Source organism: Somniosus microcephalus, unplaced genomic scaffold (genome assembly GCF_052327205.1).
Source record: "Somniosus microcephalus isolate GS21.2 unplaced genomic scaffold, FLI_Smic_1.0 unresolved_chr2, whole genome shotgun sequence".
Taxonomy (NCBI): Eukaryota; Metazoa; Chordata; class Chondrichthyes; order Squaliformes; family Somniosidae; genus Somniosus; species Somniosus microcephalus.
In genome coordinates this window covers 19,191,811-19,215,264 of record NW_028225180.1, presented here as the reverse complement: position 1 = coordinate 19,215,264, position 23,454 = coordinate 19,191,811, and the positions used below count along the sequence as shown (strand labels likewise).

Genomic DNA, 23,454 nt, shown 5'->3' with positions numbered 1-23,454 from the left:
AGAGAGGGACAGAGAGAGAGAGGGGACAGAGAGAGAGAGAGGGAGGGACAGAGAGAGAGAGAGAGGGACAGAAAGAGAGAGGGAGGGACAGAGAGATCTAATTACAGAGCTTAGGGTCCAGGTCGCTGAAGGCACGGGCACCAATGGTGGAGTGATTAAGAAGCCAAAATTGGATGAGCACAGATATGTCAGAGTGTTGCAGGGGCTGGAGGAGGTTACAGAGATAGGGAGGGTTGTTGGGGCTGGAGGAGGTTACAGAGATAGGGAGGGTTGTAGGGGGTTACAGAGATAGGGAGGGTTGTAGGGGCTGGAGGAGGTTACAGAGATAGGGAGTGTTGCAGGGGCTGGAGGAGGTTACAGAGATAGGGAGGGTTATAGGGGCTGGAGGAGGTTACAGAGATAGGGAGGGTTGTCGGGGCTGGAGGAGGTTACAGAGATAGGGAGGGTTGTAGGGGCTGGAGGAGGTTACAGAGATCGGGAGGGTTGTAGGGCTGGAGGAGGTTACAGAGATAGGGAGGGTTGTAGGGGGTTACAGAGATAGGGAGGGTTGTAGGGGCTGGAGGAGGTTACAGAGATAGGGAGGGTTGTAGGGGCTGGAGGAGGTTACAGAGATAGGGAGTGTTGCAGGGGCTGGAGGAGGTTACAGAGATAGGGAGTGTTGCAGTGGCTGGAGGAGGTTACAGAGATAGGGAGGGTTGTCGGGGCTGGAGGAGTTTACAGAGATAGGGAGGGTTGTAGGAGGTTACAGAGACAGGGAGTGTTGTAGGGGCTGGAGGAGGTTACAGAGATCGGGAGAGTTGTAGGGGCTGGAGGAGGTTACAGAGATAGGGAGGGTTATACGGGCTGGAGGAGGTTACAGAGATAGGGAGGGTTGTAGGAGGTTACAGAGATAGGGAGGGTTGTAGGGGGCTGGAGGAGGTTACAGAGATAGGGAGGGTTGTAGGGGCTGGAGGAGTTTACAGAGATAGGGAGGGTTGTAGGGGCTGGAGGAGGTTACAGTGATAGGGAGGTTTGTAGGGGCTGAAGGAGGTTACAGAGATAGTGAGGGTTGTCGGGGCTGGAGGAGGTTACAGAGATAGGGAGGGTTATACGGGCTGGAGGAGTTTACAGAGATAGGGAGGGGGCGAGGCCATGACGGATTTGAAAACAAGGATGAGAATTTTTAAATTGAGACGTTAACTGTGAGCCAATGTAGGTCAGCGAGCACAGGGGTGACGGGTGAAAGTAAAAGGGGCACTTGCGAAAGATCCCACGACCACTATTGAAAGAAGAGCTGGGGGTTCTCCCTGGTGTCCTGGGTCCAACACGGATCCCTCAACCAACATCATTAAAAACCTCCGGGGGAAAATCCCGTTCGAAGATCAGGCGCTGTCCCTTCACGTCACCGTTCTTAAGGGACTGCACGCCAAACATCAACTCTTGGCAGGTGACAGCGGCAGTTGTTGCTCAGTGGGTCTCCCTCTCTCACCTCGGCTTAGAATCTGCAGCACAGAAACAGGCCATTCGGCCCAACCAGTCCATGCGTTCATGCTCCACTCGAGCCTCTGCCCATCCTTCCTCACCTAACTATCAGCATAACCCTTTATTCCCATCTCCCTGATTTGCTTATCCAGCTTCTCCTTAAATGCATCTGTGGGAGCGAGTTCCACATTCTCCCCACTCTCTGGGTAAAGAAGTTTCCCCTGAATTCCCGATTGGATTTCTTAGTGACGATCTTATATTGACGGCCTCTAGTTTTGCTCCTCCCCACAAGTGGAAACACTCTCTGTGTATCCGCTCTGTCGAACCCTTTCATAATTTTTAAGACTTCGAGTAGGCCATCCCTCAACCTTCTTGTTTCAAGAGAAAAATACACCCAGCTGGTCATCATTTCCTGATATCAAGTTGGTAGCACTGTCCTAGACCTCTGAGCGTGAACTTTATTCTCCTGGTTTGGGCTCCTGCCATGAGATTTGATGGCTCGGTGGTACGTTACATTTCTGGTGCCATCTTTGCAAATCAGGTCATGGGTTTGAGACCCCACTCCAGAGACTCGAGCACAAAATCCAGGCCGACACTCTGTCAGTACTGAGGGAGCGTTGCACTGTCGGAGGGGCAGTACTGAGGGAGCGCCGCACTGTCGGAGGGGCAGTACTGAGGGGTGCTGCACTGTCGGAGGGGCAGTACTGAGGGAGCGCCGTGCTGTCGGAGGGACGGTACTGAGGGAGCGCCGCACTGTCGGAGGGGCAGTACTGAGGGGTGCTGCACTGTCGGAGGGGCAGTACTGAGGGAGAGCCGTGCTGTCGGAGGGGCAGTACTGAGGGAGCACCGCACTGTCGGAGGGGCAGAACTGAGGGAGCGCCGCACTGTCGGAGGGGCAGAACTGAGGGAGCGCCGCACTGTCGGAGGGGCAGTACTGAGGGAGCGCTGCAGTACTGAGGGAGCGCCGCTCTGTCGGAGGGGCAGTACTGAGGGAGCGCTGCACTGTCGGAGGGGGCAGTACTGAGGGAGCGCTGCACTGTCGGAGGGGCAGTACTGAGGGAGCGCTGCACTGTCGGAGGGGCAGTACTGAGGGATGCTGCACTGTCGGAGGGGCAGTACTGAGGGAGCGCTGCACTGTCGGAGGGGCAGTACTGAGGGAGCGCTGCACTGTCGAAGGGGCAGTACTGAGGGATGCTGCACTGTCGGAGGGGCAGTACTGAGGGAGCGCCGCACTGTCGGAGGGGCAGTACTGAGGAGTGTTGCACTGTCGGAGGGGCAGTACTGAGGGGGCGCTGCACTGTCGGAGGGGCAGTACTGAGGGATGCTGCACTGTCTGAGGGGCAGTACTGAGGGAGCGCTGCACTGTCGGAGGGCTGCACTGTCGGAGGGGCAGCACTGAGGGAGAGCCGCACTGTCGGAGGGGCAGTACTGAGGGATGCTGCACTGTCGGAGGGCAGCACTGAGGGAGAGCCGCACTGTCGGAGGGGCAGTACTGAGGGAGCGCTGCACTGTCGAAGGGGCAGTACTGAGGGATGCTGCACTGTCGGAGGGGCAGTACTGAGGGAGCGCTGCACTGTCGGAGGGGCAGTACTGAGGGAGCGCTGCACTGTCGAAGGGGCAGTACTGAGGGAGCGCTGCACTGTCGGAGGGGGCAGTACTGAGGGAGAGCCGTGCTGTCGGAGGGGCAGTACTGAGGGAGAGCCGTGCTGTCGGAGGGGCAGTACTGAGGGAGCACCGCACTGTCGGAGGGGCAGAACTGAGGGAGCGCCGCACTGTCGGAGGGGCAGTACTGAGTGAGGCCCGCACTGTCGGAGGGGTAGTACTGAGGGAGCGCCGCTCTGTTGGAGAGGCAGTACTGAGGGAGCGCTGCACTGTCGGAGGGGGCAGTACTGAGGGAGCGCTGCACTGTCGGAGGGGCAGTACTGAGGGAGCGCTGCACTGTCGGAGGGGCAGTACTGAGTGAGCCCCGCACTGTCGGAGGGGCAGTACTGAGGGATGCTGCACTGTCGGAAGGGCAGTACTGATGGAACGCTGCACTGTCGGAGGGGCAGTACTGAGGGAGAGCCGCACTGTCGGAGGGGCAGTACTGAGGGAGTGCTGCACTGTCGGAGGGGCAGTACTGAGTGAGCCCTGCACTGTCGGAGGGGCAGTACTGAGGGATGCTGCACTGTCGGAAGGGCAGTACTGAGGGAACCCTGCACTGTCGGAGGGGCAGTACTGAGGGAGAGCCGCACTGTCGGAGGGGCAGTACTGAGGGATGCTGCACTGTCGGACGGGCAGTACTGAGGGAGCGCTGCACTGTCGGAGGGGCAGTACTGAGGGCTGCTGCACTGTCGTAGGGGCAGTACTGAGGGAGCGCCGCACTGTCGGAGGGGCAGTACTGAGGGATGCTGCACTGTCGGAGGGGCAGTACTGAGGGAGCGCCGCACTGTCGGAGGGGCAGTACTGAGGGATGCTGCACTGTCGTAGGGGCAGTACTGAGGGAGCGCCGCACTGTCGGAGGGGCAGTACTGAGGGATGCTGCACTGTCGGAGGGGCAGTACTGAGGGAGCGCTGCACTATTGGAAGTGCCGTCTTTCGAATGAAACCGAGGTCCGGCCTGCCCTCTCAGGTGACTGAAAAGATCCCACGGCCACTATGGAAGAGCAGCAGGGGGGAGCCCTCGCGGTGTCCTGGAGCCAATACTTATCACTAAAACTGTCTGCCTGGTCATTGTCGCTTGGCTGTTTGTGGGAGCTTATGTGTGGAAACAGAGATAGGGAGGGTTGTAGAGGCTGGAAGCATAGAAGATAGGAGCAGGAGTAGGCCATTCGGCCCCTCGAGTCTGCTCCGCCATTCATTGAGATCATGGCTGATCATCCAAATTCAGTACCCGGTCCCTGCCTTCTCCCCGTATCCCTTGATCCCTTTAGCCTTAAGAAATATATCTAACTCCTTCTTGAATATATTTAATGAATTGGCCTCAACTGCCTTCTGTGGTAGAGAATTCCACAGGTTCACCACTCTCTGGGTGAAGAAATTCCTCCTCATCTCTGCCCTAAATGGCTTACCCCTTATCCTTAGACTGTGACCCCTGGTTCTGGACTCCCCGACCATCGGGAACATCCTTCCAGCATCCAGTCTGTCCAGTCCCGTCAGAATTTTATAAGTTTCAATGAGATCCCCTCTCATTCTTCTAAACTCCAGTGAGTATAAGCCCAATCGACACAATCTCTCCTCATACGTCATTCCTGCCATCCCAGGTATGAGCCTGGTGAATCTTCGCTGCACTCCCTCCATGGCAAGAACGTCTTCCCTCAGGTAAGGTGACCAAAACTGCACACAATACTCGAGGTGCGGTCTCACCAAGGCCCTGTACAACTGCAGCAAGACATCCTTGTTCCTGTACTCAAACCCTCTCGCTACAGAGGCCAACATACCATTTGCCTTCTTAACCGCCTGCTGCACCTGCATGCTTACCTTCAGCGACTGGTGCACAAGGACACCCAGGTCTCTGCGCTTCCTCTTCTCCCAATCTATTGCCGTTCAGATAATAATCTGCCTTCCTGTTTTTGCCACCAAAGTGGATAACCTCACATTTATCCACGTTATATTGCATTTGCCATGCTTCTGCCCAATCACCCAACCTGTCCAAATCATCCTGGAGTTTCTCGACATCCTCCTCACAGCACACACGCCCACCCAGCTTTGTGTCGTCTGCAAATTTGGATATATTACAACTAGTTCCCTTGTCTAGATCATTAATATATATTGTGACTAGCTGGGGCCCAAGGACCGATCCCTGCGGTACCCCACTAGTCACTGCCTGCCATTCGGAAAAAGACCCGTTTATTCCAACTCTTTGCTTTCTGTCCGCCAACCAGTTCTCTATCCAAGTCAGTACCTTGCCCCCAATCCCATGTGCTTTAACTTTACACGCTAATCTCTTATGCGGGACCTTATCGAAAGCCTTCTGAAAGTCCAAATACACCACATCCACTGGTTCTCCCTTATCTATTTTACCAGTTACATCCTCAAAAAATTCCAGTAGATTAGTCAAGCATAATTTACCTTTTGTAAATCCATGTTGACTTTGTCCGATCCTGTCACTGTTTTCCAAGTGCTCTGCTATTACATCTTATATAATGGACTCTAGCATTTTCCCCACTACCGATGTCAGGCTTACCGGTCTGTAATTCCCCGTTTTCTCTCTACCACCTTTTTTGAATAGTGGGGTAACATTAGCTACCCTCCAATCCATGGGAACTGTTCCAGATTCCATCGAATGTTGGAAGATGACCAGCAATGCATCTACTATTTCTCGGGCCACTTCCTTAAGTACCCTAGGATGTAGATTATCAGGCCCTGGGGATTTATCGGTCTTCAATCCCGTCAACTTCCCCAAAACCATTTCCCTACAAATACTGATTACATTCAGTTCCTCCCTTTCATCAGACCCTATGTTCCCCGGCATCTCTAGGAGGTTATTTGTGTCCTCCTTTGTGAAGAGGTTACAGAGATAGGGAGGGTTGTAGGAGCTGGAGAGGTTACAGAGATATGGAGAGTTGTAGGGGCTGGTGGTGGTTACAGAGATGGGGGGGGTTGTAGGGCTGGAGGAGGTTACAGAGATAGGGAGGGTTGTAGGGCTGGAGGAGGTTACAGAGATAGGGAGGGTTGTAGGGCTGGAGGAGGTTACAGAGATAGGGAGGGTTCTAGGGGCTGGAGGAGGGTCCAGAGATAGGGAGGGTTCTCGGGGCTGGAGGAGGTTACAGGAATAGGGAGGGTTGTAGGGGCTGGAGGAGGTTACAGGGATAGGGATGGGGCGAGGAGGCCATGGAGGGATTTGAACACGAGGATGAGAATTTTAAAATCAAGGCGTTGCCACTGTCAGTCAGCAAGCACAGCGGGCAGGGGTGACGGGTGAACGGGACTCGGAGCGAGTTAGGACACGGGGTCAGCGAGCACAGGGGGTGATGGGTGATTGGGACTGGGTGTGAGTTAGGACACGAGGCAGTGAGCACAGGGGGCGATGGATGAATGGGACTGGGTGTGAGTTAGGACACGGGGCAGTGAGCACAGGGGGTGATGGGTGAACGGGACTGGGTGTGAGTTAGGACACGGGGCAGCGAGCACAGGGGGTGATGGGTGAACGGGACTGGGTGTGAGTTAGGACACGGGGCAGTGAGCACAGGGGGTGATGGGTGAACGGGACTGGGTGTGAGTTAGGACACGGGGCAGTGAGCACAGGGGGTGATGGGTGAACGGGACTGGGTGAGAGTTCAAGTTAACGGGAGGTGGAGGCGGGATGCCAGCTGGCCAGGAGAGCGTTGGAACAGTCGAGTCTGGAGATAACAGAGGCAGGGCGGAGGCGGCGCAGAACGCTAACACGCTCTCTTGGGGAAGTTCAGATGAATTGCCAACAACACTCACGAGCTGTGCGCTTCTGGTTTAGATGAGCTGCTCCCATGACATTTGCACACACATGGCCCTCGCTGCTCAGTGAGACAACAATGAAACAGGTTCCACTGGGACGTTTCGACACGGAATCCAAACATCTCTCGGGGGTGGGGGGGGGGAGAAGAGATTGCTCGTTAGTCGAGGGATCGGCCGTTTCTCATCCCTGCAGGGCGTCGCCCCTCCCTATCTCTAACCTCCTACAACCCTCCATCGAACTCTGCAACCCTCCAACGCTGGCCCCCTATACCAACCCCCGCCTACACACCAGCACTGGCAGCCGTGCCTTGACATCGAGTCTGAAAGAAAGACTTTCACGACCACCGGACGTCCCAAAGCGCTTTACAGCCAATGAAAGACTTATTTTTGGAATTGCAGTCACTGTAGCAATGTAGGAAATGCAGCAGCCAATTTGCGCACAGTACTGGCCCTCCGACAGTGCGGTGCTCCCTCAGTACTGCCCCTCCGACAGTGCCGCACTCCCTCAGTACTACCCCTCCGACAGTGCGGCGCTCCCTCAGTACTGCCCCTCCCACAGTGCGGCGCTCCCTCAGTACTGCCCCTCCCACAGTGCAGCGCTCCCTCAGTACTGCCCCTCCCACAGTGCAGCACTCCCTCAGTACTGCCCCTCCGACAGTGCAGCGCTCCCTCAATACTACCCCTTCGACAGTGCGGCGCTCCCTCAGTACTGCCCCTCCGACGGCGCTCCCTCAGTACTGCCCCTCCGACAGTGCGGTGCTCCCTCAGTACTGCCCCTCCGACAGTGCAGCGCTCAGTACCGCCCTGGGATTGTCAGACTAGATTTCTGTGCTCAAGTCTCTGGAGTGTGACTTCAATCCACAACCTTCCAGAGACGAGAGAACATAAGAAATAGGAGCAGGAGTAGGCCAATCGGCCCCTCGAGCCTGCTCCGCCATTCAATAAGATCATGGTTGATCTGACCCTAACCTCACATCCACTATCACAAAACCATCTCCTGAATCTAACAGAATTAGACACACGAAATAGGAGCAGGATCAGGCTACACGGCCCCTGGGCCCGCTCCGCTACCCACAGGGCCATGACCGATCCGAACCTAGACTCATGTCCAAATTCCTGCCCGCTCCCCGTAACCCTTAATTCCCTTTACTTCTAGGAAACTGTCTATTTCTGTTTTAAATTTATGTAATGATGTAGCTTCGACAGCTTTTTGGGGCAGCATATTCCATGGACCTACCACCCTCTGAGTGAAGTAGTTCCTCCTCATCTCAGTTTTGAAAGAGCAGCCCCTTATTCTAAGACTATGCCCCCTAGTTCTAGTTTCACCCATCATCGGGAACATCCTCCCCGCATCCACCCGATCCAACCCCTTCATAATCTTATATGTTTCAATAAGATCGCCTCTCATTCTTCTGAACTCCAATGAGTAGAGTCCCAATCTACTCAACCTCTCCTCATATGTCCATCCCCTCATCCCCGGGATTAACCGAGTGAACCTTCTTTGTACTGACTCGAGAGCAAGTATGTCTTTTCTTAAGTATGGACACCAAAACTGTATGCAGTATTCCAGGTGCGGTCTCACCAATACCTTGTACAACTGTGCAGCCCACTGAGCCACAGCTGACACAAATACTTGAAGGAGATAAAATTGCAGGGCTGTGGGGAAAGAACGGGGGAGTGGGACTAACTGGGACCGCTCCTCGAAAGAGCCGGCGCAGACTCCATGGGCCAACTGGCCTCCTTCCAGTGTTGTACTATTCTATGATTCTATGAAATCTGATGGGCTGTAGCCTGCTTTATAACCGATATATCACGCGAGATACATTTCACAAACTCAGCCAAGGTTTCCCCCGATTACTGTTCAAACACGTCTTCCCCATGTGACAGGTTATCGTCCCAAGAAAGATCTCTCCAGCGCCTTTCAGCACCTCAGGACGTCCCACACCGCGCGACAGCCAATAAGCACTTCTTTTGAAATGTAGTCACTGTTGCAATGTAGGAAACGGGGCAGCCAATTTGCGCACAGCAAGCTCCCACCCACAGCAACGTGACAATGACCAGTTAATCTGTTTTAAGTGGTGTTAGTTAAGGGGGCCCCAGGACACCGGGGGGGGGGGGGGGGGGGGGGGAGAACTCCCCTGTTGTTCGAAATAGTGGCCATGGGAACTTCTTTCCCCGGAGAGCGGCGAGAATGGGGAACTCGCTGCCACAGGGAGTGGTTGAGGCGAAGAGCAGAGATGCATTTAAGGGGAAGCCAGCTAAAGACAGGAGGGGGAAGTTAGATAAACACACGAGGGCAAGGACCGGCTGGGTTGAATCGCCGGTTTCTGCAAATACAAATGTACCATCACTGAAACAGATGATCTGGTCACTGATTGCTGTGTGGGGGCGCTTGCTGTGCGCAAATTGACTGCTGCATTTCCTACATTACAACAGTGAATGCATTTCAAAAAAAGTCCTTCATTGGCTGCGAAGGGCTTTGGGACGTCCGGAGGTGGGGAAAGGGAGCTGTAGACATGGTACCGCTTTCTTTCCCACACGGTGGCATAGTGGTTAGCACTGTTGCCTCACAGCGCCAGGGACCCGGGTTTGAATCCGGCCTCGGGTGACTGTCTGTGTGGAGTTTGCACATTCTCCCCGTGTTTGCGTGGGTTTTCTCCGGGTGCTCCGGTTTCCTCCCACAGTCCAAAGATGTGCGGGTTAGGTTGATTTGGCTCTGATAAATTGACCCTTAGTGTTAGGGGGTTAAATACGTGGGGTTACGGGGATAGGGTGGGATATGTGTCGGTGCAGGCTCGATGGGCCGAAATGGCCTCTATCTGCACTGTGGGGATTCTGTGATTAATTATGTCGCTTCATTCGAACGACTCGCTAACTCCTCGCTTTTCTAATTCTAACAGGACTGGACAGACTAGATGCAGGAAGGATGTTCCCGATGGTCGGGGAGTCCAGAACCAGGGGTCACAGTCTAAGGATAAGGGGTAAGCCATTTAGGACAGAAATGAGGAGGAATTTCTTCACCCAGAGAGTGGTGAACCTGTGGAATTCTCTACCACAGAAGGCAGTAGAGGCCAATTCATTAAATATATTCAAGAAGGAGTTAGATATATTTCTTAAGGCTAAAGGGATCAAGGGATATGGGGAGAAGGCAGGGACAGGGTACTGAATTTGGATGATCAGCCATGATCTCATTGAATGGCGGAGCAGGCTCGAGGGGCCGAATGGCCGACTCCTGCTCCTATCTTCTATGTTGCTATGCTTTAAGAAGTGTTAAAAAAGACTGCATTTCTTTAAAAAATATTAGTTCCTGGGATGTGGGCGTCGCTGGCAAGGCCAGCATTTATTGCCCATCCCTAGTTGCCCCTTGAGAAGGTGGTGGTGAGCCGCCTTCTTGAACCGCTGCAGTCCGTGTGGTGAAGGTGCTCCCACAGCGCTGTTAGGGAGGGAGTTCCAGGATTTTGACCCAGCGACGATGAAGGAACGGCCGATATATTCCCAAGTCGGGATGGTGTGAGACTCGGAGGGGAACTTGGAGGTCAGCTGCAGGCACAGCTTCACTTGCAGTTTCACTTTCGTACTGACGTTTTCAAACTATGCAGACCCGTATGGCGCAGGAGGGGGCCATTGGCCATCCAATTGGCCCCACACTCCCCCCCACCCCCGCCCCCCCTCCATCCCCAGCCCTGTAAATATAGTTCTCGGCAAGTATTTATCCAATTGCCTCGTGAAAGCTCCCCAGGAATCTGAATCCAATGCCCTTTCAGGTAGTGCGTTCCAGATCTTAATAACCCACTGTGTGATGAAACTTCTCATCTCCCCTCTGGTTCATGGGTCAATTATTTTCAATTTGGGTCCTCTCGTTACTCACCCACTTGCCAGAGGACAACTGTTCTCCCGACTTGCTCTATCCGAACCCTTCATAATTTTGAACACCTCTATTAGAACATAGAAAACATAGAAAAATAGGAGAGGTCGGCCATTCGAGCCTGCTCCGCCGTTCAATGAGATCCTGGCTGATCCTCTATCTCAATACCATATTCCCGCTCTCTCCCCGTACCCCTTGATGCCTTTTGTGTCTAGAAATCTGTCTATCCCCTTCTTAAGGCGGCAAATGGTATGTTGGCCTTCGTAGCGAGAGGGTTCGAGTACAGAAACAAGGATGTCTTGCTGCAGTTGTACAGGGCCTTGGTGAGACCACACCTTGAGTATTGTGTGCAGTTTTGGTCGCCTTATCTGAGGAAGGATGTTCTTGCCATGGAGGGAGTGCAGCGAAGATTCACCAGGCTGATACCTGGGATGACAGGAATGACATCTGAGAAGAGATTGGGTCGATTGGGCTTGTACTCGCTGGAGTTTAGAAGAATAAGAGGGGATCGCATTGAAACTTATAAAATTCTGACAGGACTGGACAGACTAGATGCAGGAAGGATGTTCCCGATGGCGGGGAGTCCAGAACCAGGGGTCACAGTCTAAGGATAAGGGGTAAGCCATTTAGGACAGAGATGAGGGGGAATTTCTTCACCCAGAGAGTGGTGAACCTGTGGAATTCTCTACCACAGAAGGCAGTTGAGGCCAATTCACTAAATATATTCAAGAAGGAGTTGGATATATTTCTTGAGGCTAAAGGGATCAAGGAATATGGGGAGAAGGCAGGGACAGGGTACTGAGTTTGGATGATCAGCCATGATCTCATTGAATGGCGGAGCAGGCTCGAGGGGCCGAATGGCCTACTCCTGCTCCTATCTTCGATGTTTCGATGTTAAATATATTCAGTGACTTGGCCTCCACAGCCTTCTGTGGTAGAAAATTCCACAGGTTCACCACCCTGTGAGTGAAGAAATTTCTCCTCATCTCAGTCCTAAATGTCCTACCCCGTATCCTGAGACTGTGACCCCTCGTTCTAGACAACCCCCCAGCCAGGGGAAACATCCTCCCTGCATCCAGTCTGTCTAACCCTTAACCATCTCTGCTCGAAGGAGAACAATCCCAGCTTCTTTAAGTCTCTCCACTAGAGGGTACGGGCAGAGAGTTCCAATCCCATCGTGTGCAGATCCTCCCCACTTCACAATCCGTATAAACCTCCTATTTCTACAGTGCACTTTCACCACCTCAGGGTGTCCCAAAGCGCTTCACAGCCAATGAAGTACTTCTTTTGCAGCATATTCAGTGTTGTAATGTAGGAAACGCGGCCAATTTGCGCACAGCAAGCTCCCACCAACAGCAATGAGATAAATGACCACAACGGTGGCATAGTGGTTAGCACTGTTGCCTCACAGCGCCAAGGACCCGGGTTCGAATCCGGCCTCGGGTGACTGTGCAAACTCCACACAGACATTCTCCCCGTGTTTGCGTGGGTTTCCTCCGGGTGCTCCGGTTTCCTCCCACAGTCCAAAGATGTGCGGGTTAGGTTGATTGGCTATGATAAATTGACCCTTAGTGTTAGGGGGATTAAATACGTGGGGTTACGGGGATCGGGTGGGATATGTGTCGGTGCAGGCTCGATGGGCCGAAATGGCCTCTATCTGCACTGTGGGGTTTCTGTGATTTCTGTGAACATGTTTTAGTGATGCGGCTTAAACAATAAATTTTGGCCCTAGGACAGCGGGGAGAATTCCCCAGCTCCTCTTCCAATAGTGGCCATAGGGTCTTTCACATCTCATCTGAACGACGTCACCTCCGACAGTGCGGCGCTCCCTCAGTACTGCCCCTCCGACAGTGCAGCACTCCCTCAGTACTGCCCCTCCGACAGTGCGGCGCTCCCTCAGTACTGCCCCTCCGACGGTGCGGCGCTCCCTCAGTACTGCCCCTCCGACAGTGCGGCGCTCCCTCAGTACTGCCCCTCCGACAGTGCGGCGCTCCCTCAGTACTGCCCCTCCGACAGTGTGGCGCTCCCTCAGTACTGCCCCTCCGACAGTGCAGCGCTCCCTCAGTACCGACCCTCCGACAGTGCGGCGCTCCCTCAGTACTGCCCCTCCGACAGTGCGGCACTTCCTCAGTACTGACCCTCCGACAGTGCGGCGCGCCCTCAGTACTGCCCCTCCGACAGTGCAGCGCTCCCTCAGTACCGACCCTCCGACAGTGCGGCACTCCCTCAGTACCGACCCTCCGACAGTGCGGCACTCCCTCAGTACTGCCCCTCCGACAGTGCAGCGCTCCCTCAGTACTGCCCCTCCGACAGTGCGGCGCTCCCTCAGTACTGCCCCTCCGACAGTGCGGCCCTCCCTCAGTACTGCCCCTCCGACAGTGCAGCGCTCCCTCAGTACAGCCCCTCCGACAGTGCAGCGCTCCCTCAGTACTGCCCCTCTGACAGTGCGGCACTCCCTCAGTACTGCCCCTCCGACAGTGCAGCGCTCCCTCAGTACTGCCCCTCCGACAGTGCGGCACTCCCTCAGTACTGCCCCTCCGACAGTGCGGCCCTCCCTCAGTACTGCCCCTCCGACAGTGCGGCACTCCCTCAGTACTGCCCCTCCGACAGTGCAGCGCTTCCTCAGTACTGCCCCTCCGACAGTGCAGCGCTCCCTCAGTACTGCCCCTCCGACAGTGCAGCGTTCCCTCAGTACTGCCCCTCCGACAGTGCGGCACTCCCTCAGTACTGCCCCTCCGACAGTGCAGCGCTCCCTCAGTACTGCCCCTCCGACAGTGCGGCGCTCCCTCAGTACTGCCCCTCCGACAGTGCAGCACTCCCTCAGTACTGCCCCTCCGACAGTGCGGCGCTCCCTCAGTACCGACCCTCCGACAGTGCGGCGCTCCCTCAGTACTGCCCCTCCAACAGTGCGGCGCTCCCTCAGTACTGCCCCTCCGACAGTGCAGCGCTCCCTCAGTACTGCCCCTCCGACAGTGCAGCGCTCCCTCAGTACTGCCCCTCCGACAGTGCAGCGCTCCCTCAGTACTGCCCCTCCGACAGTGCAGCGCTCCCTCAGTACTGCCCCTCCGACAGTGCAGCGCTCCCTCAGTACTGCCCCTCCGACAGTGCAGCGCTCCCTCAGTACTGCCCCTCCGACAGTGCAGCGCTCCCTCAGTACTGCCCCTCCGACAGTGCAGCACTCCCTCAGTACTGCCCCTCCGACAGTGCGGCGCTCCCTCAGTACTGCCCCTCCGACAGTGCGGCGCTCCCTCAGTACTGCCCCTCCGACAGTGCAGCACTCCCTCAGTACTGCCCCTCCGACAGTGCGGCGCTCCCTCAGTACTGCCCCTCCGACAGTGCGGCACTCCCTCAGTACTGCCCCTCCGACAGTGCGGCGCTCCCTCAGTACTGCCCCTCCGACAGTGCAGCGCTCCCTCAGTACTGCCCCTCCGACAGTGCAGCGCTCCCTCAGTACTGACCCTCCGACAGTGCGGTGCTCCCTCAGTACTGCCCCTCCGACAGTGCGGCGCTCCCTCAGTACTGCCCCTCCGACAGCACGGCGCTCCCTCAGTACTGCCCCTGCGACAGTGCGGCGCTCCCTCAGTACTGACATCAGGGAGTGCCGGCCTGGGATTATGGGGGGCGAGTCTCTGGAGTGGGGATGGTCTTAGTGGAACCTACGGGTTTATTTGGCCCACAGGGGGAGTGGGGCGCACGGGGGGGGGGCCTCAAAAGCATTTAATGTAGTAAAACGTTCCAAGGTGCTTCACAGGAGCGTGAATCAGTCACACAATTGACACCGAGCCACATAAGGAGATATTAGGACAGGTGACCAATAGCTTGGCCAAAGAGGGAGTTGTTAAGGAGCGTCTTAAAGGAGGTTAGAGAGCTTTAGGGAGGGAATTCCAGAGTTTAGGGCCCAGGCAGCTGAAGGCACAGCCGCCAATGGTGGAGCAGTGTAAATCGGGGGATGCACAAGAGGCCAGAGATAGAGGAGGTTGCAGAGATAGGGAGGGTTGTAGGGGCTGGAGGAGGTTACAGTGATAGGGAGGGTTGTAGGGCTGGAGGAGGTTACAGAGATAGGGAGGGTTGTAGGGGCTGGAGGAGGTTACAGAGATAGGGAGGGTTGTAGTGACTGGAGGAGGTTACAGAGATAGGGAGGGTTGTAGTGACTGGAGGAGGTTACAGAGATAGGGAGGGTTGTAGTGACTGGAGGAGGTTACAGAGATAGGGAGGGTTGTAGTGACTGGAGGAGGTTACAGAGATAGGGAGGGTTGTAGTGACTGGAGGAGGTTACAGAGATAGGGAGGGTTGTAGTGACTGGAGGAGGTTACAGAGATAGGGAGGGTTGTAGGGGCTGGAGGAGGTTACAGAGATAGGGAGGGTTGTAGGGGCTGGAGGAGGTTACAGAGATAGGGAGGGTTGTAGGGGCTGGAGGAGGTTACAGAGATAGGGAGGGTTGTAGGGGCTGGAGGAGGTTACAGAGATAGGGAGGGTTGTAGTGGCTGGAGGAGGTTACAGAGATAGGGAGGGTTGTAGGGGCTGGAGGAGGTTACAGAGATAGGGAGGGTTGTAGTGGCTGGAGGAGGTTACAGAGATAGGGAGGGTTGTAGGGGCTGGAGGAGGTTACAGAGATAGGGAGGGTTGTAGTGGCTGGAGGAGGTTACAGAGATAGGGAGGGTTGTAGTGACTGGAGGAGGTTACAGCGATAGGGAGGGTTGTAGGGGCTGGAGGAGGTTACAGAGATAGGGAGGGTTGTAGTGGCTGGAGGAGGTTACAGAGATAGGGAGGGTTGTAGGGGCTGGAGGAGGTTACAGAGATAGGGAGGGTTGTAGTGGCTAGAGGAGGTTAGAGATAGGGAGGGTTGTAGTGACTGGAGGAGGTTACAGAGATAGGGAGGGTTGTAGGGGCTGGAGGAGGTTACAGAGATAGGGAGGGTTGTAGGGGCTGGAGGAGGTTACAGAGATAGGGAGGGTTGTAGTGGCTGGAGGAGGTTACAGAGATAGGGAGGGTTGTAGGGGCTGGAGGAGGTTACAGAGATAGGGAGGGTTGTAGGGGCTGGAGGAGGTTACAGAGATAGGGAGGGTTGTAGGGCTGGAGGAGGTTAGAGATAGGGAGGGTTGTAGGGCTACAGGAGGTTACAGAGATAGGGAGGGTTGTAGGGGCTGGAGGAGGTTACAGAGATAGGGAGGGTTGTCGGGGCTGGAGGAGGTTACAGAGATAGGGAGGGTTGTAGGGGCTGGAGGAGGTTACAGAGATAGGGAGGGTTGTAGTGGCTGGAGGAGGTTACAGAGATAGGGAGGGTTGTAGGGGCTGGAGGAGGTTACAGAGATAGGGAGGGTTGTAGGGGCTGGAGGAGGTTACAGAGATAGGGAGGGTTGTAGGGCTGGAGGAGGTTAGAGATAGGGAGGGTTGTAGGGCTACAGGAGGTTACAGAGATAGGGAGGGTTGTAGGGGCTGGAGGAGGTTACAGAGATAGGGAGGGTTGTCGGGGCTGGAGGAGGTTACAGAGATAGGGAGGGTTGTAGGGGCTGGAGGAGGTTACAGAGATAGGGAGGGTTGTAGGGGCTGGAGGAGGTTACAGAGATAGGGAGGGTTGTAGGGGCTGGAGGAGGTTACAGAGATAGGGAGGGTTGTAGGGGCTGGAGGAGGTTACAGAGATAGGGAGGGTTGTAGGGGCTGGAGGAGGTTACAGAGATAGGGAGGGTTGTAGGGGCTGGAGGAAGTTACAGAGATAGAGAGGGTTGTAGGGGCTGGAGGAGGTTACAGAGATAGGGAGGGTTGTCGGGTCTGGAGGAGGTTACAGAGATAGGGAGGGTTGTAGGGTCTGGAGGAGATAGCATACAGCTGTGCGACCCAATGCTTACATTCTTTAGCGCAAACCCCTTGTCCGGTGTGTGTGCGTGCATGTGATAATCCTTCACTCACCAGCCTGCGGCTCCGACACTCTGGTTCAACCTCGGGCTCCATCCTTTCTGGTCGCGTCGGCTGGTGTCTGGTTCTTCCCCCACCCCAAGCCCTTTGCTGGGGGTTCTGGTGCACCTCCTTAATCCAATCGTTTCTTCAGGAACTTTGCTCTCCCCCTGTCGCACTGGTGTCCAAATCGCTGGCCCACTTATCTCTGGCTTGACTTATGTCAGAACAAGTTGTTGTTGTTTTTTTTTTATTTTAAAGGGAACTTCTTGCTCTGTCAAAATGTCTTCATGTTCCGGGGAGTATTTGAATATCTCGCTTCTTTGTGTCAATGAATCAGTGTCCTCTCCATCAGCGACTAAATCTCTTTGGCTCCCTTTTTTAAACCCCCTCCCGAATTGCTGTCAAGTCTCCCAGATGCAAATATTTCAGCTTCCTCCTTGAGTATCCCGTGTGCGGTCCCTCTCCAAAAATCCTTCCTTGCGAATCAGAGCAGTTTCCCTCAAACGCACTCCACACAGATTGAAAGGGTCTCCTCAGCCTCTCCTGCGTCAGGTATTCACCGTTTTAACCCCCTCTTGTCGGTAGCGAGCGTTGCAGTCCCTCGCAAACACTCAATTCTTTTAATTCCTCCTCTCGCCTTCAATGTTTCAGTCTCGAAATCGCTCACACACTCGATGTTGCAGTCTCGGATACTCAATGTCCCCTTGACTCTTGTGTATACCCAATGTCCCAGTCTCAGGGTCTCGGTGCCACAGTCTTTTCTATCAAGTTACTGGATGGAGGGCATTCAACTCCTCAGATCAACACTCAGCTGTCCCAGGCCCGGTCGGTCTGTTGTCCCAGGTTATCCCGCCTGTCTCAGGCCTGTCCTCTATCCTGGGCTCAACTGTTGTCCTGGGTTATACCGCTGTCCCTGTCCCGGCTTATATCCCGGGTTAACCAGACTGTCCCAGGTTAATTGGACTGTCACGGGCCTGGCTTCTAGCCTGGGTTAACTGGACTGTCCCGGGCCCGGCTTCTGTCCCGGGTTAACGGGGCTGTCCCGGGCCCGGCTTCTGTCCCGGGTTAACGGGGCTGTCCCAGGTTAATGGGACTGTCCCAGGCCCGGCTTCTGTCCCGGGTTAACCGGACTGTCCCGGGTTAATGGGACTGTCCTGGGCCCGGCTTCTATCCCGGGTTAACTGGACTGTCCCGGCTTCTATCCCGGGTTAACTGGACTGTCCCGGCTTCTATCCCGGGTTAACTGGACTGTCCTGTCCCGGGTTAACCGGACTGTCCCAGGCCCGACTTATGTCCCGGGTTAACCGTACTGTCCCAGGCCCGGCTTCTGTCCCGGGTTAACCGGACTGTTCTGTCCCGGGTTAACGGGTCTGTCCCGGGCCCAGTTTCCCCGGACTGTCCCAGGCCCGGGTTCACTGGACACGGACCCTCTCCTGTCTCCCGGGGACCTGCCGCTCTCTCTCCGGGGCCTGACCCTCTTTCTCTCTCCTTCAATTCGCCAGAACTTCCCCCCGGAGCCGCTCCGCCGCCATTTTGTGTTTTTTTTCCCCCAAACAGATCCCGGGCTGCGCGCGCACCCCGCCCCCCTCCTCCGCGCTCCGATTGGTCCACCGCCCTGATTGACGGGGCGGCTCTACCAAAGGGGGCGGAGAGAGGGAAGGAGCTTGCTGTCCGATTGGTCGGCTGGCGCTGATTGACGGGTGTATGCTCCTATGGCGAGGGAGGGAGGCGGGGCGATCGAGCGCTCAGGCTCCGATTGGTCGGGTGGACGTGATTGACGGGTTGGCTCTACAAATGGGGGGAGGGCGGGCGGAGACTCGCATCCCGATTGGTCCGATTGGGATGATTGACGGGTCGCTGTTCCAATGAGGAAGGTAGGCGGGACGTGTGGAAAGGTGGGGCGACGTTGGTTGATGATTGGTCCATTTTCCGGTGACTGATCAGAACAAGGACCCGTTGATTGGGGGCTGGGAGGAGGGCCGGGCTTCGGGCCGACACCGGCACTCCGAATGGTCCGGCATTCGATTGACAGGACTTTGGTCCAATCGGAAGAGCGGATCGGTTCGACGCCAGCTCCGATTGGTCGGCGCGGGGAGGCGAGGCGCAACGTGTGCGTCAGGAATTGGGCGGGGCGAGCAGTGAGCCGCCAAACCTTTCCGCCTTCTGATTGGCCAGAGCGCGGAACGGCCAACCAATGGGCTTCCGCCGCGGGGGTTGTGGCCGAGGGGGGCGGAGATGATTGACAGGAGCAGTCGGTGGGCGGGGCCGAACGGCGGACCCTCGCGCCGCCATTGGTCGCCGGGTTGCCTGGTGATGGACCCCGAAGCATGATTGGTCGGCCTGCCGAGGGCCTGAAGCGTGATTGGTCGGTCTGACTGTCAATCAACTGCGAAGGTTTTTTACCCGCCCACCTACCCGCCCGGTCTTTAAAATGATTTTGTTGACTTATTGATCGCGGGGTGGTGGGAAATAATTAAAACGCCTGTCCTGCCGCCGCGGGTTATCAATGTTGCAGGAAATAATTCGATTTCGAAGTTTAAAAATTCGGTCGGGGTCGACGCTGTTTGGCCACCTCAGCCGGCGCACCCGCTCCCCATTGGTCGGCGTCCACGTCAATCAGACCGGCCCCGCCCCCCCCCCGGGGCGGTCTGTTTGAAAAATAACGGCCGGCCCAGCAAGGCGCCAAAAAACAAACAGGAAAACCCCAGAGAGAGACTGAGGTAAAAAACCCCAGAGAGAGAGAGACTGAGATAAAAAACCCCAGAGAGAGAGACTGAGGTAAAAAACCCCAGAGAGAGACTGAGGTAAAAAACCCCAGAGAGAGACTGAGGTAAAAAACCCCAGAGAGAGAGACTGAGATAAAAAAAACCCGAGAGAGAGACTGAGGTAAAAAACCCCAGAGAGAGACTGAGGTAAAAAACCCCAGAGAGAGACTGAGGTAAAAAACCCCAGAGAGAGACTGAGGTAAAAAACCCCAGAGAGAGACTGAGGTAAAAAACCCCAGAGAGAGACTGAGGTAAAAAACCCCAGAGAGAGAGACTGAGATAAAAAAAACCCCAGAGAGAGAGACTGAGGTAAAAAACCCCAGAGAGAGACTGAGGTAAAAAACCCCAGAGAGAGACTGAGGTAAAAAACCCCAGAGAGAGAGACTGAGGTAAAAAACCCCAGAGAGAGACGGAGGTAAAAAACCCCAGAGAGAGAGAGACTGAGGTAAAAAACCCCAGAGAGAGACTGAGGTAAAAAACCCCAGAGAGAGAGAGACTGAGATAAAAAACCCCAGAGAGAGAGACTGAGGTAAAAAAACCCCAGAGAGAGACTGAGGTAAAAAACCCCAGAGAGAGACTGAGGTAAAAAACCCCAGAGAGAGAGACTGAGGTAAAAAAAACCAGAGAGAGACGGAGGTAAAAAACCCCAGAGAGAGAGAGACTGAGGTAAAAAACCCCAGAGAGAGAGACTGAGGTAAAAAACCCCAGAGAGAGAGAGACTGAGGTAAAAAAAACCCAGAGAGAGACTGAGGCAAAAAACCCCAGAGAGAGACTGAGGTAAAAAACCCCAGAGAGAGACTGAGGTAAAAAACCCCAGAGAGAGAGACTGAGGTAAAAAATCCCAGAGAGAGACTGAGGTAAAAAACCCCAGAGAGAGAGACTGAGGTAAAAAACCCCAGAGAGAGACTGAGATAAAAAAACCCCAGAGAGAGAGACTGAGGTAAAAAACCTCAGAGAGAGACTGAGATAAAAAACCCCAGAGAGAGAGACTGAGGTAAAAAACCCCAGAGAGAGACTGAGGTAAAAAACCCCAGAGAGAGACTGAAGTAAAAAACCCCAGAGAGAGACTGAGGTAAAAAACCCCAGAGAGAGAGACTGAGGTAAAAAAACCCCAGAGAGAGACTGAGGTATAAAACCCCAGAGAGAGAGACTGAGGTAATAAACCCCAGAGAGAGACTGAGGTAAAAAACCCCAGAGAGAGAGACTGAGGTAAAAAACCCCAGAGAGAGACTGAGGTAAAAAACCCCAGAGAGAGAGACTGAGGTAAAAAACCCCAGAGGGAGAGACTGAGGTAAAAAACCGCAGAGAGAGACTGAGGTAAAAAACCCCAGAGGGAGAGACTGAGGTAAAAAACCGCAGAGAGAGACTGAGGTAAAAAACCCCAGAGAGAGAGACTGAGGTAAAAAACCCCAGAGAGAGAGACTGAGGTAAAAAAAACCCAGAGAGAGACTGAGGTAAAAAACCCCAGAGAGAGAGACTGAGGTAAAAATCCCCAGAGAGAGAGACTGAGGCAAAAAAACCCAGCGAGAGACTGAGGTAAAAAACCCCAGAGAGAGACTGAGGTAAAAAACCTCAGAGAGAGAGACTGAGGTAAAAAACCCCAGAGAGAGAGACTGAGGTAAAAAAAACCCAGAGAGAGACTGAGGTAAAAAACCCCAGAGGGAGACTGAGGTAAAAAACCCCAGAGAGAGAGACTGATGTAAAAATCCCCAGAGAGAGAGACTGAGGTAAAAAAAACCCAGAGAGAGACTGAGATAAAAAAACCCAGAGAGAGACTGAGGTAAAAAACCCCAGAGAGAGACTGAGGTAAAAAACCCCAGAGAGAGAGACTGAGGTAAAAAACCCCAGAGAGAGAGACTGAGGTAAAAAGCCCCAGAGAGAGAGACTGAGGTAAAAAACCCCAGAGAGAGAGACTGAGGTAAAAAAACCCAGAGAGAGAGACAGAGGTAAAAAACCCCAGAGAGAGAGACTGAGGTAAAAAAACCCAGAGAGAGACTGAGGTAAAAAACCCCAGAGAGAGAGACTGAGGTAAAAAACCCCAGAGGGAGAGACTGAGGTAAAAAACCGCAGAGCGAGACTGAGGTAAAAAACCGCAGAGAGAGACTGAGGTAAAAAACCCCAGAGAGAGACTGAGGTAAAAAACCCCAGAGAGAGAGACTGAGGTAAAAAAACCCAGAGAGAGACTGAGGTAAAAAACCCCAGAGAGAGAGACTGAGGTAAAAATCCCCAGAGAGAGAGAGACTGAGGTAAAAAAAACCCAGAGAGAGACTGAGGTAAAAAACCCCAGAGAGAGACTGAGGTAAAAAACCCCAGAGAGAGAGACTGAGGTAAAAAACCCCAGAGAGAGAGACTGAGGTAAAAAAAACCCAGAGAGAGACTGAGGTAAAAAACCCGAGAGGGAGACTGAGGTAAAAATCCCCAGAGAGAGAGACTGAGGTAAAAAAAACCCAGAGAGAGACTGAGGTAAAAAACCCCAGAGAGAGACTGAGGTAAAAAACCCCAGAGAGAGAATGAGGTAAAAAACCCCAGAGAGAGAGACTGAGGTAAAAAACCCCAGAGAGAGAGACTGAGGTTAAAAACCCCAGAGAGAGAGACTGAGGTAAAAAACCCCAGAGAGAGAGACTGAGGTAAAAAACCCCAGAGAGAGAGACTGAGGTAAAAAACCCCAGAGAGAGAGACTGAGGTAAAAAACCCCAGAGAGAGACTGAGGTAAAAAACCCCAGAGAGAGAGACTGAGGTAAAAAACCCCAGAGAGAGAGACTGAGGTAAAAAACCCCAGAGAGACTGAGGTAAAAAACCCCAGAGAGAGACTGAGGTAAAAAACCCCAGAGGGAGAGAGACTGAGGTAAAAAGCCCCAGAGAGAGAGACTGAAGTAAAAAACCCCAGAGAGAGACTGAGGTAAAAAACCCCAGAGAGAGAGACTGAGGTAAAAAACCCCAGAGAGAGAGACTGAGGTAAAAAGCCCCAGAGAGAGAGACTGAGGTAAAAAACCCCAGAGAGAGAGACTGAGGTAAAAAAACCCCAGAGAGAGACTGAGGTAAAAAACCCCAGAGAGAGAGACTGAGGTAAAAAAACCCAGAGAGAGAGACTGAGGTAAAAAACCCCAGAGAGAGACTGAGGTAAAAAACCCCAGAGAGAGAGACTGAGGTAAAAAACCCCAGAGAGAGACTGAGGTAAAAAAAACCCAGAGAGAGAGACTGAGGTAAAAAAACCCCAGAGAGAGACTGAGGTAAAAAAACCCAGAGAGAGAGACTGAGGTAAAAAACCAAAGAGAGAGACTGAGGTAAAAAACCCCAGAGAGAGACTGAGGTAAAAAACCCCAGAGAGAGAGACTGAGGTAAAAAACCCCAGAGAGTGACTGAGGTAAAAAACCCCAGAGAGAGAGACTGAGGTAAAAAACCCCAGAGAGAGAGACTGAGGTAAAAAACCCCAGAGAGAGAGACTGAGGTAAAAAACCCCAGAGAGAGACTGATGTAAAAAACCCCAGAGAGTGACTGAGGTAAAAAAAAACCAGAGAGAGAATGAGGTAAAAAACCCCAGAGAGAGAGACTGAGGTAAAAAACCCCAGAGAGAGAGACTGAGGTTAAAAACCCCAGAGAGAGAGACTGAGGTAAAAAAACCCCAGAGAGAGACTGAGGTAAAAAACCCCAGAGAGAGAGACTGAGGTAAAAAACCCCAGAGAGAGACTGAGGTAAAAAACCCCAGAGAGAGAGACTGAGGTAAAAAACCCCAGAGAGAGAGACTGAGGTAAAAAACCCCAGAGAGACTGAGGTAAAAAACCCCAGAGAGAGACTGAGGTAAAAAACCCCAGAGAGAGACTGATGTAAAAAACCCCAGAGAGTGACTGAGGTAAAAAAAACCCAGAGAGAGACTGAGGTAAAAAACCCCAGAGAGTGACTGAGGTAAAAAACCCCAGAGAGAGACTGAGGTAAAAAACCCCAGAGAGAGAGACTGAGGTAAAAAACCCCAGAGAGAGAGACTGAGGTAAAAAACCCCAGATAGAGAGACTGAGGTAAAAAACCCCAGAGAGAGACTGAGGTAAAAAACCCCAGAGA

At 54.0% G+C, this 23,454-nt stretch overlaps 1 protein-coding gene across 1 annotated transcript in view; it reads right to left on the bottom strand.

The window, feature by feature from the left end:
- Window positions 1–18,205, bottom strand: part of LOC147092229 (lysine-specific demethylase 2A-like) — a 520,639-nt gene extending 502,434 nt beyond the window's left edge. Inside the window, exon 1 of the mRNA XM_085975897.1 lies at window positions 16,646–18,205. Within this exon, the coding sequence (XP_085832023.1) occupies window positions 16,646–16,687 (42 nt within the window). The 5' untranslated portion in view covers window positions 16,688–18,205. The remainder of the gene's footprint in view (window positions 1–16,645) is intronic.
- Window positions 18,206–23,454: the final 5,249 nt, after the last annotated feature.